General features: G+C 43.2%; 1 protein-coding gene across 1 annotated transcript in view; it reads left to right on the top strand.

Annotated features, from left to right (window-relative positions):
- The window catches only part of LOC120526580 (neuroendocrine convertase 1-like), a 672,113-nt gene that overhangs the window by 503,598 nt on the left and 153,182 nt on the right, over positions 1–15,333 (top strand). Inside the window, exon 4 of the mRNA XM_039749744.1 lies at positions 1,809–1,890. Coding sequence (XP_039605678.1) covers positions 1,809–1,890 — 82 coding nt within the window. The remainder of the gene's footprint in view (positions 1–1,808; positions 1,891–15,333) is intronic.

Here is a 15,333-nt window from a genome sequence, read left to right as displayed (position 1 = left end):
TTCTTCTTTACCCCAGAAGCACGTGATTCCCCTTGTCCATGTGTGCTTCCGGGGCATAGGGAAAATAGTCACTGTTCCTCCCTGCAGCTCCTTCTATTGGCCCCCATGGTATCCAGCAGGGCTGTAAAGGAAAACTCCAACGTCTATAATTCTCTGCTGGCGTTCGGGGCACCTCCATGCTGCAGGGAGGGCTCCACCTGGTGGCATGGGGGTATTGGCCGGGATGAACGACCAGCCATCCTTCACACTGTTTATAATGGTAGTGGGTTGTGGCTGGTTGTGAAGGGTGTGTCCCAACTCCAATGATTTCACTCAATTTACTAAAGGAACCTCCCTTTTGGTAGTTTGCAATGACACTTGCAAATGGGAAAAAGTGAGTCACGACACCCAAAAAGGTTAAGAAACACTGATTCAGAGCTTGATACATCTAGCAGTTTGTCTGTACCCACATGCTTTTAGGAAATGTAGCAATGATACACCCTCTGTCACTGTTGAATCCCTCTTAGTAATTAATTTAATTAATACTGACGTAAAATTAGCAATGAGACACCCTCTGTCACTGTTGAATCCCTCTTAGTAATGTATTTAATTGATACTGAGGTAAAACTTAGGGATTGCGCATGAGAAATACTACAGTCTCAAAGCTACAGGAATCTTGTTCTCTGTTCTTTTTTCTGTTTGGAGTTCAATCAATCAATCAATCAACATTTATTTTTTATAGCACATATTCATACAAAAAAATGTAGCTCAAAGTGCTTTACAAAATGAATAGAAAAATAGAAGACACAATAAAAAATAAACATAAGGCAACATTAATTAACATAGAATAAGAGTAAGGTCCGATGGCCAGGGTGGACAGAAAAAACAAAAAAACTCCAAAGGCTGGAGAAAAAATAAAATCTGTAGGGGTTCCAGACCAAGAGACCGCCCAGTCCCCTCTGGGCAATCTACCTAACATAAGTCAAACAGTCCTCTTTGTATTTAGGGTTTTCATGGAAGGACCTGATGATGATGGTCACGTAGACTTCTGGCTTTCAGTCCATCAATGTTGGTGCATCATGATGCTTAGTTTGGCATCTCCTCCCCATGCCCGGGTGGATTTTGTCAAGGTGGAGTTTAACTTCACAGAATTACATTTTAAATTAGCTGGCGTCTCCGAATTGGCCTGGTAATAGGAAGTGTGGTTGGTGTCTTAGTGTGGCTTTCCAGGGACTGGCTTTCTATCCAAAAAAGGTTCTTGCTAAGTTAAGAAAGTGGATGGTTGATAAAATCTCCATATCAACCACATGCAGCATCCGTTTACATCATCCATGTAGACTGATGTAACCCAGTGATATTTAGCATCATTTATTGTGTCAGGTAATGGGGAAAGATACATTGTCCATTACCTATTATTTCAGTGTACTCTGTACATGTGACAGTACTATAAATTTTAAATTCCACATATAGTATTTTATCCTTGAAGTATTTGCCATATGTGTACTCTAGCATTTGCCACTGGCAAAATAAACCCATTTCCACATCACTCGAATAAGAAAATGTGGGAATTGTAATTCAGTACAGTACACCATACTGTACCTTATACACAATTGTTGCCACTAGGGGGCCTACACAAGTGTTTCCCTAAAGTAAGACTGTACAATCTGTTTAACTTCTCTTGCAGCAGGGTTAAAAACAAATAAATGAAAGATAATTTCAAAGCCTACAGCTAATTTTAGCATTCTCACTGTCTACCTTGCACACAGCTGTAGCTAATGAAGCATTTTACATTTTAACCTACAATATGTTTGTTTTTCTCTTTCTTTTAGGTAAAGTGGGTGAAGCATCAGACAGCCCATTATAGAGACAAACGTGCAGCAATCCTAAGCTACGATGACAGGACTCATGGTGGTATGTACCATAGTATCTGTAGCACAATTCATCTTTAAGCTGTCAGGAAGTAAAGTGCTTACTAAGCAGAGCGTAGTGGTTATCAGAATGCTTCATGGAATAGTAATTAATTGGAAGCTCTATTACTGTCTGCTTATGGAGTGAGGCCCAAGAGGACTGTTTTTACCATCAGTAAGAAGCTCCATTCTGTTGTGAGTGGTTACAACTGGAAAAATTATTGTAACACATTCTGTAATTTATGAAGAAATGGCTTTAGCCAGAAAGGGTGTTATATTTGAAAATATTTTTAGATGACCTAAAGAGGCTTGTTGTATCAGTGCCCCTTCAGCAGTGTGATCTTTACTGCAGACCTGAAAAGCAGGATGGCAGCGAGAGAGCTGCACTCACGTAGTCCTGCAGATACAGTACTTAGAGGAGGCGGGATTGCCACTGCATAGTACTGAGGCTCCTAATTAATAATTAACCAGGAATTGTAAGTATTGTTATTCGTGAGAATGCAGAGAATTGTGACACTTTCAGACTAATACCCTAGTGACATTTCTATAGTTAAAAACCTAAATGTTATGATCTGAATTGGTAATCTTTGTAGTGTATGGATAAAATACCCCTCCCACATGAGACTGGGGTTTAGTTCTCAACAACCTATTCCATGAATCAGTCGGAGTGCCTTAAGTCTCTGGAAGCAGTCCAAATTATTAGACATAAACTCAAATTATGAAAATATAGGACATGCCTCTGATTACAAGGGTAAAATATGAGGGCTTTCTCCTTAACTTAGACAAATTACAAGGTGTTGCTAAACAACAATGGCTTGTACAGCATCTTTTACATTATACTATACACTGTTCAAAACTCCTTATTGAGAGAAAATACAACAAAATGTGGCCTTCTACTCTTCTTATCCACTCATAGAGGACATCATCTGCACATTGGCCGTTTAAAATACGTGTACAGCTTGTGATGAGCTGAAAAGAACAGCAACTCATTCAAGTATTATAGAACCAAAAATGATGTGATATATAGTTTAACAATGAATTAATGGACATATATGGCTGGGCTGTTTGTATGTTAATCAGTTTTGAATTACCTTGTTTTTCTGTCTTGTTAAACAAACCTGTGTTTTTATGTGTACTCATTATGTAATTAGTAATTTGTAAAGTTTCTGTCTGCATCTACCTTTGAATTTAGTGCAATGCTCTGTGCCAGCATTCTGTGAAAAGCACTATGCAAAAATAAATCAACTGAAACTGAATGCATTTATCATTTTTAGTCTGAACACTGGAAGCCAGGTGTAGTTGCAGCACAACCTTACCATTCACACTGTTTATTTCAATCAGTCAGTCCTTCTTACTATCCACTTTCTAAAGCAACATTGCCCTTTATGGAGTTACAGGGGGATAGAGCCTATTGTATCAGCCATAGGTGAAGGACAGAAACTGACTATGAATTAAACACACCTATGCACACAGCCATATCTAGACAATTTAGAGCTGCTAGATAACCTCCATGTCTGTAGAATGAGGGTGGAAACTGGAACACCCAATAAAGCCCCATGGGAACACAAGGAAAAGGTGCAAAATCCCTCAGACAGTGATCAGTCAATCCTGGATCTTCCAGGCTGGGATTTAGCAGTGACAAATCACACCCAATCCTCCCAAATCCTCTCAAAGCACCTAATCAATTTGACCATAAAAAAATAAATATTTGGTGGTCCCTACTGGTTTTCATAGGTTTGATTCTCTTCACGCCATCAAAACAAAAAGACACGGAAGTAAGAAATCTGATAGAAAAGAAAAATGTGCAATAAGCACTAAGCTATGTATTAACATTTTTAAAAATTTATCACCATTAGTCTCTGTTTTATTTGTGGAGGCTGGACGTAATACCTCATTAGACAGTTTACAACTGCACAGCTTATGTGTAAATATTTTTGTTACTTCAGACACTTTAGTCAGAAGTGACATGTTACGTTTTTGCTCTAGTGACATTGTATTTACTATAGTAATAAAGAATATGTTATGTAATGCTGGACAAAGACAGTAGTTGATTTCTAGTGCATTATCAGTATTCTGTCTTTCCTCAGCCTGTTTAGCACTTTAGTGCCTCATAACTGGGGAAACACCAGCTGACTGAAGGCTGTCATTTAGTTGGCTGGTTCAAGAGATCTGAGGAAACACATGGCTGGATGGGAACTAAAACTGTCTTTTATAGTATTTTGGATGAAAGTATTTATATCTCTCCTCCTTGAACCGTCACCTTATCTTGGTGGAGGGGTTTGCGTGTCCCAATGATCCTAGGAGCTATGTTGTCCGGGGCTTTATGCCTGGTAGAACCACCAAGGCAAACTGGTCCTAGGTGAGGGATGAGACAAAGAGCGGTTCAATAATCCTCTAATGAAGAATAAAAACCTTGGACGACGTTTTCCCTTGCCCGGACGCGGGTCACCGGGGCCCCCTCTGGAGCCAGGCCTGGAGGTGGGTGGCCGGGCCTGCACCCATGGGGCTCGGCGGGCACAGCCCGAAGAGGTAGCGTGGGTCCTCCTCCCCATGGGCTCACCACCTATGGGAGGGGCCAAGGAGGTTGGGTGCAGTGTGAGTTGGGTGGTGGCGAGGCGGGACCTTGGCGGTCTGATCCTCGGCTACAGAAACTGGCTCTTGGGGCGTGGAATGTCACCTCTCTGAAGGGGAAGGAGCCTGAGCTAGTGCGCGAGGTGAGAGGTTCGGCTAGATATAGTGGACTCACCTCGGCACAGCTTGGACTCTGGAACCAATCTTCTTGAGAGGGGCTGGACTCTCTACCACTCTGGAGTTGCCCCGGTGAGAGGCGCCGAGCAGGTATGGGCATTCTTATTGCCCCCCGACTGTGCATTGGGGTTTACCCCGGTGGACGAGAGGGTGGCCTCCCTCCTCCTTTGGGTGGGAGGAAGGGTCCTGACTGTTGTTTGTGCGTATGCGCGAACAGCAGTTTGGAGTATCCACCCTTTTGGAGTCTCTGGAGGGTTGCTAGAGGGCATACCTTCTGGGGATTCCCTCGTTTTGCTGGGAGACTTCAATGCTCACGTGGGCAATGACAGTGAGACCTGGAAGGGCGTGATTGGGAGGAATGGCCCCGATCTGAACCCGGCGGTGTTTTGTTATTGGACTTCTGTGCTCGTCATGGATTGTCCATAACGAACACCATGTTCAAGCATAAGGGTGTTCATATGTGCACTTGGCACCAGGACACCCTAGGCCTCAGGTCGATGATCGACTTTGTGGTCGTGTCGTCGGACTTGCGGCCATATGTCTTGGACACTTTCGGGTGAAGAGAGGGGCGAGCTGTCAACTGATCACCACCTGGTGGTGAGTTGGCTTCGATGGTGGGGAAGATGCGGTCAGACCTGGTAGGCCCAAGCGTGTTGTGAGGGTCTGCTGGGAGCGGCTGGCAGAGTCCCCTGTCAGAAGTAGCTTCAACTCCCACCTCCGGCAGAACTTCAACCACGTCCCGAGGGAGGTGGGGACATTGAGTCGAATGGGCCATGTTCCGTGCCTCTATTGTTGAGGCGGCTGACGGAGCTGTGGCCGCAAGGTGGTGGTGCCTGTCGTGGCGGCAATCCCGAACCCGTTGGTGGACACGGTGAGGATGCCGTCAAGCTGAAGAAGGAGTCCTATAGGACTTTTTGTCCTGTGGGTCTCTGGAGGCAGCTGATAGGTACCGGCAGGCCAAGCGGAGCAGCGGCTCGGTTGTTGCTGAGGCAAAACTCGGGCATGGGAGGAGTTTGGAGGCCATGGAGAGCGACTTTGGACGGCTTCGAGGAGATTCTGGTCCACCGTCCGGCGTCTCAGGAGGGAAGCAGTGCAGTGTCAACACCGTATATGGTGGGGATGGTGCGCTGCTGACCTCACTTCGACGCGTTGTGGGTCGGTGGGAGGAGTACTTCAAGACCTCCTCAATCCCACTAACATGCCTTCCAATGAGGAAGCAGAGCCTGGGGACTCTGAGGTGGGCTCTCCCATCTCTGGGACTGAAGTCACCGAGGTGGTCAAAAAACTCCTTGGTGGCAGGGCCCGGGGTGGATGAGATCCGAGTTCCTTAAGGCTCTGGATGTTGTAGGACTGTCTTGGTTGACACGTCTCTGCAACATCGCATGGACATCGAGGACAGTGCCTCTGGATTGGCAGACCGGGGTGGTGGTCCCCCTCTTTAAAAAGGGGACGGAGGGTGTGTTCCAACTATAGAGGGATCACACTCCTCAGCCTCCCTGGAAAAGTCTATTGGGGTTCTGGAGAGGAGGGTCCGTCGGATAGTGAACCTCGGATTCAGGAGGAACAGTGTGGTTTTAGTCCTGGTCGCGGAACAGTGGACCAGCTCTTCACCCTTAGCAGAGTCCTGGAGGGTGCATGGGAGTTTGCCCGACCGGTCTACATGTGTTTTGTGGACTTGGAAAGGCATTCGACCGTGTCCCTCGGGAATCCTGTGGGGGTGCTCGGGAGTATGGGGTACGGACCCCTGATAAGAGCTGTTGGTCTCTGTACAACGGTGTCAGAGCTTGGTCGCATTGCGGCAGTAAGTCGAGCCCGTTTCCAGTGAGAGTTGGACTCCGCCAGGGCTGCCCTTTGTCACCGATTCTGTTCATAACTTTTATGGACAGAATTTCTAGGCGCAACCAGGGTGTTGAAGGGGTCGGTTTGGTGGACTCAGGATTGGGTCACTGCTTTTGCAGATGATGTTGTCCTGTTTGCTTCATCAGGCCGTGATCTTTAGCTCTCTGGATCGGTTCGCAGCTGAGTGTGAAGCGGCTGGGATGAGAATCAGCACCTCCAAATCCGAGAGCATGGTCCTCAGCGGAAAGGGTGGAGTGCCCTCTCAGGGTTGGGGAGAGATCCTGCCCCAAGTGGAGGAGTTCAAGTAACTCTGGGTCTTGTTCACGAGTGAGGGAAGAATGGAGCGTGAGATCGTCAGGCGGATCGGTGTGGCATCCGCAGTGATGCGGGCTCTGCTTCGGTCTGTCGTGGTGAAAAAGGAGCTGAGCCATAAGGCAAAGCTCTCAATTTACCAGTCGATCTACGCTCCTACTCTCACCTATGGTCATGAGCTATGGGTAGTGACTGAAAGAACGAGATCGCGAATACAAGCGGCTGAAATGAGTTTCCTACGCAGGGTGTCTGGGCTTTCCCTTAAAGATAGGGTGAGAAGCTCAGTCATCCAGGAGGGCCTCAGAGTAGAGCCGCTGCTCCTCCGCATCGAGAGGAGTCAGATGAGGTGGCTCGGGCATCTGATCAGGATGCCTCCTGGACGCCTCCCTGGTGAGGTGTTCGGGCACGTCCAACCGGGAGGAGGCCCGGGGAAGACCCAGGACACGCTGGAGGGACTATGTCTCCGGCTGGCCTGGGAACGCATGGGATTCTCCCGGGAAGAGCTGGAAGAAGTGGCCGGGGAGAGGGAAGTCTGGGCCTCTCTGCTTAAGCTGCTACCCCCGCGACCCGACCTCGGATAAGCGGAAGAGGATGGATGGATGGATGGTATTTATATCTAGCCGTCTTATAATTGTTTACTTCTCAACTGGACATTGTAATGGAAGGCAGAGAGCTGGCATCTCTCTAGGGATGGGCCCTAGTTCCTTACCTGCCCAGGAGACCATGGTGATGAGTGGCTAAAAAAGGCTCAGAGAAAGTTTAGCTGTTATGCTCACCACTCTCTTTTATTTTGTGATGTTATAAGCATATTGTTACTAAGGCCTTGTTCACACGGGCGTTAAGTTTTTCGATAAACGAACTTGCTCTGAACGTCCTAGACGTTTATGTTGCATTTTGTGGTGGCGATCGATTGACTTCTACACGGCATTCGTTTGTCTCTGTCTAACGCCAGCCTGCAGCCCAAATTGTAGTTTGTGTGTTAACCTGTGGAGGCAGTGTTGGGAACTGGATATGAAAGCCCTTGTCGTTTTATTTGAGGTGCCTCCTTTCAATATGGACCATTTTGCTATGTTAGATATTATTCTTCTTGTTTTAAAAATACTCGTAATACGGCGACGTAGGGAGAGAAAAAATTGCCACCGCTACTGGGTTCATCCTCTGACTGCACAACGTCGGGTTAAAGGAAGTTTGGGATATATCCGGTCCTCCGAAGTGTAAAATAAACGCGCAGAAAACGAACTAGAAGCGGTTTCCTTGCGTTCGTTGGGTTTTGAACGCCAAGAAAAAGCTGCATGCAACGTTTTTGATGCGTATAAGCGCGCTGCGGACAAGCGCCGTCACCAAAGCCCGTGTGAACACTCTCATTGACTCCTACGTGTAGAAAACACTCAGCGCTTGATCCGCACTCACCGGACGCTACGAACGCAAAAAAAACGCTCGATTTTAACGCCCGTGTGAACAAGGCTTAAGTGTGATAGAGATGAGCCACATCTGTTAAGAATATGACAGAATGAGAAAGACTGAAGATGGTGTTTTACTCTTTCTTGATAGGAGACATCTATTGAAGTCCATTTTATGATGAAGCAGTTTTAATTTTAGGGTTTGATGTCAATATATGTAGCTATTTTAATTCAGTGTTGAATGTGTCAACTTTGAATTATCTATATATCATTATCAAATGCTGTGGTGCTGCCTCCTATAATAATATGGAGATCTGCAGCAATGTCTGTGAACGCCAATCTCCCTGGTCTCCCCTACTGTAGATTCTTTCTGATTTCCATGGATTCAATAATTTAAGACGTTCAGTTTATTAATGTGGGGTTAAATATCAATCATGAAACTGTGAAATACAAAGTAGCAGCATTCACAGGTTGAAAAAGAGCAAATTTTTGAGTAATAAGAGTAGAGAAACTGATAGAGTGATAGTGCAGATGATGGATGGGAGGGACAGTAGCTTTGTAGCCAGTAATGACAACATTTCAAAAACACATACATTTACTTTCTTACCTTAAACCAATTATAAAAATATACCTAGGCAATAGCTAATATTATATAATTAGGTAGCAGTGATCTTAAATCGAAAAGCTTATTTTTTCATGTGGTTAACCCTGATGTTTTTTATCACAATTACATTTTTTTCTCAAATTGACAATTAAAAACTAATTGAGAAAAGTTTTATTTTTTTATTTCTTTTCCCAGATTAAAAACTATACTGTTCCCCTTTAAGAGTCTTTTGTTATGTTGTTTTCAGCATCCTGTTGTTTCTGATTGTATGGCAAATGTTCATCTTAAGCCAAAAAACACAAATATCCCATACTGTGGATATGCATAACAGTGATATTTTTTAAATTGCCAATGTCATATGTTCAAATTTGTTGTTTTTATGGAGTCTACATATTTCAAGTTGGTCTGGATTCTCCTCCAGATACATCCCCAATAATGGGCTAATTAGATTAACTGTGGATTCCAAATTGGCTGTTTGAGCATGGGTGTATTGTGTGAGTAGGCCCTGTGATGGACTGGCACCCTGTCTAGAGCTGCTTTTCTGCCTTCCACCCAGTGCTGCTGAGATGGCCTACAGCCCCCTGCAATCCTAATTTGTATTGAATGGGCTTCAGAATGGTTATGTGTGTTATGTTTATACGATAGCTAAGATTTAAAAGCCAAACAAATTGAATGGCAGCCTTTTCCGACACAATGCAAACAGATAAATTAAGTTCTGTCTACTACAGTGTTAGTTTCATATTATTAATTAGAGTCCTTTATTAGCACAGCAAGTCATTGACTACAAAAACCAGTACTTTGCTGGAACTGTGCTTTACATATAAATTAATCTTTTGGGGGGAGAATGTACATTTTCTTAATGTGCACAGTATATATATATATATATATATATATATATATATATATATATATATATTGCTCAAAAAATTAAAGGAACACTTTTTAATCAGAGTATAGCATCAAGTCAATGAAACTTCTGGGATATTGATTTGGTCAGTTAAGTAGCACAGGGGGTTGTTAATCAGTTTCAGCTGCTTTGCTGTTAATGAAATTAACAACAGGTGCACTAGAGGGGCAACAATGAGATTACCCCCAAAACAGGAATGGTTTAACAGGTGGAAGCCACTGACATTTTCCCTCCTCATCTTTTCTGACTGTTTTTTTCACTAGTTTTGCATTTCGCTATGGTCAGTGTAACTACTGGTAGCATGAAGCGAAACCTGGACCCTACAGAGGTTGCACAGGAAATCCAACTTCTCCAGGATGGCACATCAATGTGTGTCATTGCCAGAAGGTTTGCAGTGTCTCCCTGCACAGTCTCAAGGGCATGGAGGAGATTCCAGGAGACAGGCAGTTAGTCTAGGAGAGCTGGACAGGACCATAGAAGGTCCTTAACCCATCAGCAGGACTGGTATCTGCTCCTTTGGACAAGGACAAACAGGATGAGCATTTCCAGAGCTCTACAAAATGACCTCCAGCAGGCCACTGGTGTGAATGTCTCTGACCAAACAATCAGAAACAGACTTGAGGGTGGTCTGAGGGCCCAACGTCCTCTAGTGGGCCCTGTGCTCACAACCCAGCGCAGTGGAGCTCGATCGGCATTTACCATAGAATACCAGAATTGTCAGGTCCACCAATGGCACACTGTGTTTTTCACAGATGAGAGCAGGTTCATCCTGAGCACATGTGACAAACGTTGAAGGGTCTGCAGAAGCCATGGAGAATGTTATGCTGTCTGTAACATCATTCGGTATGACCAGTTTGGTGGTGGGTCAGTGATGGTCTGGGGAGGCATATCCATGGAGGGACGCACAGACTTCTACAAGCTAGACAAAGACACCTTGACTGCCATTAGGTATCAGGATGAAATCCTTGGACCCATTGTCAGACCCTACGCTGGTGCAGTAGGCCCTGGTTTCCTCCTAATGCACGACAATGCCCGGCCTCATGTGGCAAGAGTATGCAGGCAGTACCTGGAGGATGAAGGAATTGAAACAATTGAATGGCCTTCACGATCCCCTGACTTAAACCCAATAGAACATCTGTGGGACATTATGTTTCGGTCCATTAGGCGCCGCCAGGTTGCTCCTCAGACTGTACAACAGGTCAGGGATGCCCTCATACAGATCTGGGAGGAAATGCCACAAGACACCATCCGTCGTCTCATTAGGAGCATGCCCGACGTTGTCAAGCATGCATACAAGCTCGTGGGGGCCACACAAGATACTGAAAAGCATTTTGAGTAGCAGAAATTAAGTTTTTGAAAAAATGGACTAGCCTGCCACATCTTCATTTCACTCTGATTTTAGGGTGTCTACACAATTGAGCCCTCTGTAGGCAGAAAACTTTTATTTCCATTAAAAGACTTGGCATCCTTTTGTTCCTAAGACATTGCCCTGTCGTTATTTGTATAGATATCCAACTTCATATTGAGATCTGATGTATCTAATGTGTTTCTTTAAAGTGTTCCTTTAATTTTTGTGAGCAGTGTATATATATATGTAGATAAACATATTACATTTCCTGTGTGTGATTTTTTATTTCATACAACTAAGCTATGTTAGTCCTTCATGGGATCTTAACCTGTCAGGCACAATGCAAAACTAGCAGAATTTTCTACTGGTTTGTTTAAACTATATGATGTCACAATGGTGCAGCTACTCATACAATACCAAAAAAAATTGTTGAAAACCATAATGATAGATAGATAGTTGTTATTCTAATCTATTAAGTAACTGGATATATTTAGCAAAGCTGCCCTATCCTCCTGACTACCAGTAGTTCAAATTTGTCCTCTCTGGAGGACATATGTAAACCTGAATATCTCCAACCCACTGCATACTACTGAATTAACTCCTTTTGCCATCTACTGAGGACATTTAGGGCTTTTCAATGATGCCAAATGTGAAGGGGTGGGGCTTTGGTACCTTTCTCTTTTCATTAAGGAAAATGGCGTCCATCACTGCAGGCACATTTTATGGGAAGAGGAAAAGTAAGTGCATTGTACTTTTTATTGAGCAAATTCTGGCTTGAAATGTTGGTGGCATATTTAATGTAAGTCTTTTAACAACACATTTAAACATTGTCTGAATAATTTTAACTGTATTTTAGTGTAGTATTTAAGTGTTAAAAAAATGTCCTCTGTAGTGGACATTTGTAGTTATTTCCTCCACTTTGTTCTGAATCCATGACCAGAAATCGGTTTTACAAGCTGAGAAATTCCATTAAGATCGTCAACGACCTTGATGTTCCAGACGATGAAAAAAGAAGTGATCTCTTGTGGAGAATCAGGCCCCTCTTGACCAAAGTAAGGCAAGGATGTCTAAATCTGCCTAGAACAGGAAAATTGTGCATTGATGAGCAAATGGTTCCATTTACTGGTCGCTGCCCAGTGCGCCAGTATGTACCGGGCAAACCATACCCAACTGGACTGAAGGTGTTTGTCTTGGCTGCACCAAATGGTCTGGTCTTGGATTTTGTAGTCTACCAAGGCAAGACTACTTTCAGAGATACAGGAGGAAAAGGCATTGGAGAACAAGCTGTTCTTCATTTGGCAGAGTCTGTTCCCAAGGAACCCACCTGTTCTTTGACAGGTTCTTTACAACGGTCAACCTCCTCGACACCCTGATGACAAAAGGGCTGACAGGAACTGGAACCCTCATGAATAACAGGGTTCCAAAGGAGTGCAAGATCATAGGGGATAAGCCCTTCAAAAAGAAAGGAAGAGGGACATCAGAGATGGTAGTTAGACGAAACCCTCCTGAACTTGCTGTCATAAAGTGGTTGGACAACAAGCCAGTTGTCATGGCATCCTCTGCCAATGGCATTGAACCTCAGGACACACGCAGAAGATGGTCCAAGAAAGACAAAAGGTTTGTCCAGGTGTCAAGGCCACTGGCAATTGCTGAGTACAACACCAACATGGGTGGTGTGGACTTGGTTGACCGAATGTTGAGTTTCTACAGGATGGCCTCTCGCACTCGGAAATGGACAGTGCGTGCAGTATTCCACTTTTTTGACTTGGCAATCACCAACTCGTGGCTTCAGTATAAGAGTGACTGCCAGTTTCTGGGGAAGAAACCACTGAAGTTCCTTGACTTCAAACTGCTCCTTGGTGAGGAGTTGATTACCGGCTCAAGCAGGAATCGCAAGTGACAGCGAAGATGACTACACTCCCCACGTCAAAGTGGAAGCGGCAGCCAAATGCAGCTCTGAGACACTATGGCGCCATCCATCTTCCAGAGATGGTGGACGAAACACATGCATCAAGGTGTCGCAGATCTGGCTGCAAGAGCAAAACATATGTGATGTGCACGGTGCAAAGTATTCCTTTGTGTTTCCAAGAAGGGAATTGCTTTTGAAGTATCATACCAAATAAGCACAACAAAGCAAAATAAAACAGACAAACAAAAGTTATGATTGACAGTTATGGATGTTAAACTCATTCTTATGTTGACTTTTTTGTATTTTCTTTGGCACTAACTGATTGCCATCAAGATTCAGTTTCACATGTATGGCGTTCCGATGTCCACTGTTGTGGACACATGATATCTGGAAAATAAAAACTTTTTTTTGAAAAAAAATGTTTTCAGTATTCTAATTACCCTACAAAGATTAGAGAATTTAAAAAATGTGATTGGACAATATTTTTTTCCTGGTAGTCAGGAGGCTATCTATAGTAATAATTTTGTTCTTTCCCTCTTTCCACTCCTTTACATCGGTACCATGACAAGCTCATTCATGAACAGACGAAGGCAGGAATGAAAGTTATGGTGGAGTTTCCTAAAAACTGCTTAAAACATAAAGTGAGATGAGCTATGTTAATAGTAGAGACAATTAACTGCACAGGCTGATGAAGAAGGAGCCATGGTATGAGATGACAAAAAGGAAACACATGATCACAAGAAGTGATGAATGAAGAACGAGGTATCTTTGTTTCTTCAGTTCTGCAAGCATAGATATTTATAAAAAATGTATACTTCCTAATAGATATAAAATGCTATTATTCAGTAGCAGAAAAACTGCATGGTCATTCATTAGCATTGATGGGCTGTAAACACACCAACAAACTATTTTCTGCTATAACTCAATTTCATTATCAGATTTAATATTAATTGATGTATATTTCATAAAGTTATTTATATTGAGTACAAAAAGACATCTTCAGTAGGGTGATGGTCTTAGCAGTATGTGATCTCCACCTTCCAAAATACATGCTTATTTATTTACCCCTATGCATGAAATAAATTATTAAGTGAATGGCTTACAACTCTTACACATTTAATACAGTATGCAAACATTTGAATAAAGGATGTGATTCAGTGAAAAATAGATAAAAATAGACAAAGTTCTGAGGCCTGTTGGGGCACTAATCGGATGCCCTGTTGACTTCAAATGCAAGAATAAAGAAAACAAGCATACAATGGCACAAAATATAAATGAAAGCAAAAGATATGTCCTTCTCAGCTCTGTTATTAAGGGATCTATACACTGATGTTCCAAACTCCTTCCTAGCCTGGGTTCAAATGAGATGTCAGCTTGTGAGACCACCTGGCTTTTATGGTTGTCAGACAGGAAGAGGCGGGGTCAGTTGCCCTCATTGTCCGTATTCTCAGTGCCGAGGAGTGATAAAGAGATGACACTATTAGTGACAGTGGCCCCCTTTGGCCCAGTGAGCTATTATTTACCATAGATGAGCCCGGAACGTAGTCCTTGGATGAGCATGAGTGACAAGGAATACAATTATTATAGCACTTCACATATATCACAAAACATTACTGGGTATGAGAGTCACAACAATGATAGGTAGAACTGTTAATTTTTCTCCTTCAACACCATGTCACACATTTTATATGTAGTATATCTTATAAAAATAACTTTAGTATGGCTTTATTTGGGTAATGCTAATTTATTATTCATTTGAGAATAAAACACATTAAGCATTGTATTAGTAACAAATGGATTTAAAAAATGTGGAGATAACTTTACAAACTTGTGTTTACTCTATTACAAAGTGCATTTTCAAATTCTAAACCATTTCTTTTTGATCAACCCAGCTCTACAGTCAAATGAGTCTAATCAGACTGGATGCGATTTGTATGTCCGTCTTAGGGCAGTAAACAATAGAGTAGTCATACTCAAAGGTAAGGTCTGCTTCTTATGTTTTGCTCAAGGAATTTATAGTTAAACTTTATAATGCACTGATGAGGCCCCATCTGGAGTACTGTGTGTAGCTTTGGTCTCCAGACTATAAAAAAGACAGCAGCACTAGGAAAATTCCAGAGAATAGCAACCAGGCTGAATCCAGGCCTGCAGGGGATGAGTTGTGAGGAAAGATTAAAGGAGGTGAACTTAATTCAGTTTAAGCAAAATGATATTAAGAGATGTTAAAACTATGAAATAAACTAGTACAGTGGATCCAGGGTGGTATATTCTTCACATATATAGTGACTGAAAGAACGAGATTGTGAATACAAGCGGTTGAAATGAGTTTCCTCCGCAGGGTGTCTGGGCTTTCCCTTAAAGATAAGAGTGAGAAGCTCAG

Source organism: Polypterus senegalus, chromosome 3 (genome assembly GCF_016835505.1).
Source record: "Polypterus senegalus isolate Bchr_013 chromosome 3, ASM1683550v1, whole genome shotgun sequence".
Lineage (NCBI taxonomy): Eukaryota > Metazoa > Chordata > Cladistia > Polypteriformes > Polypteridae > Polypterus > Polypterus senegalus.
This window is presented reverse-complemented; position numbering and strand designations above follow the sequence as displayed.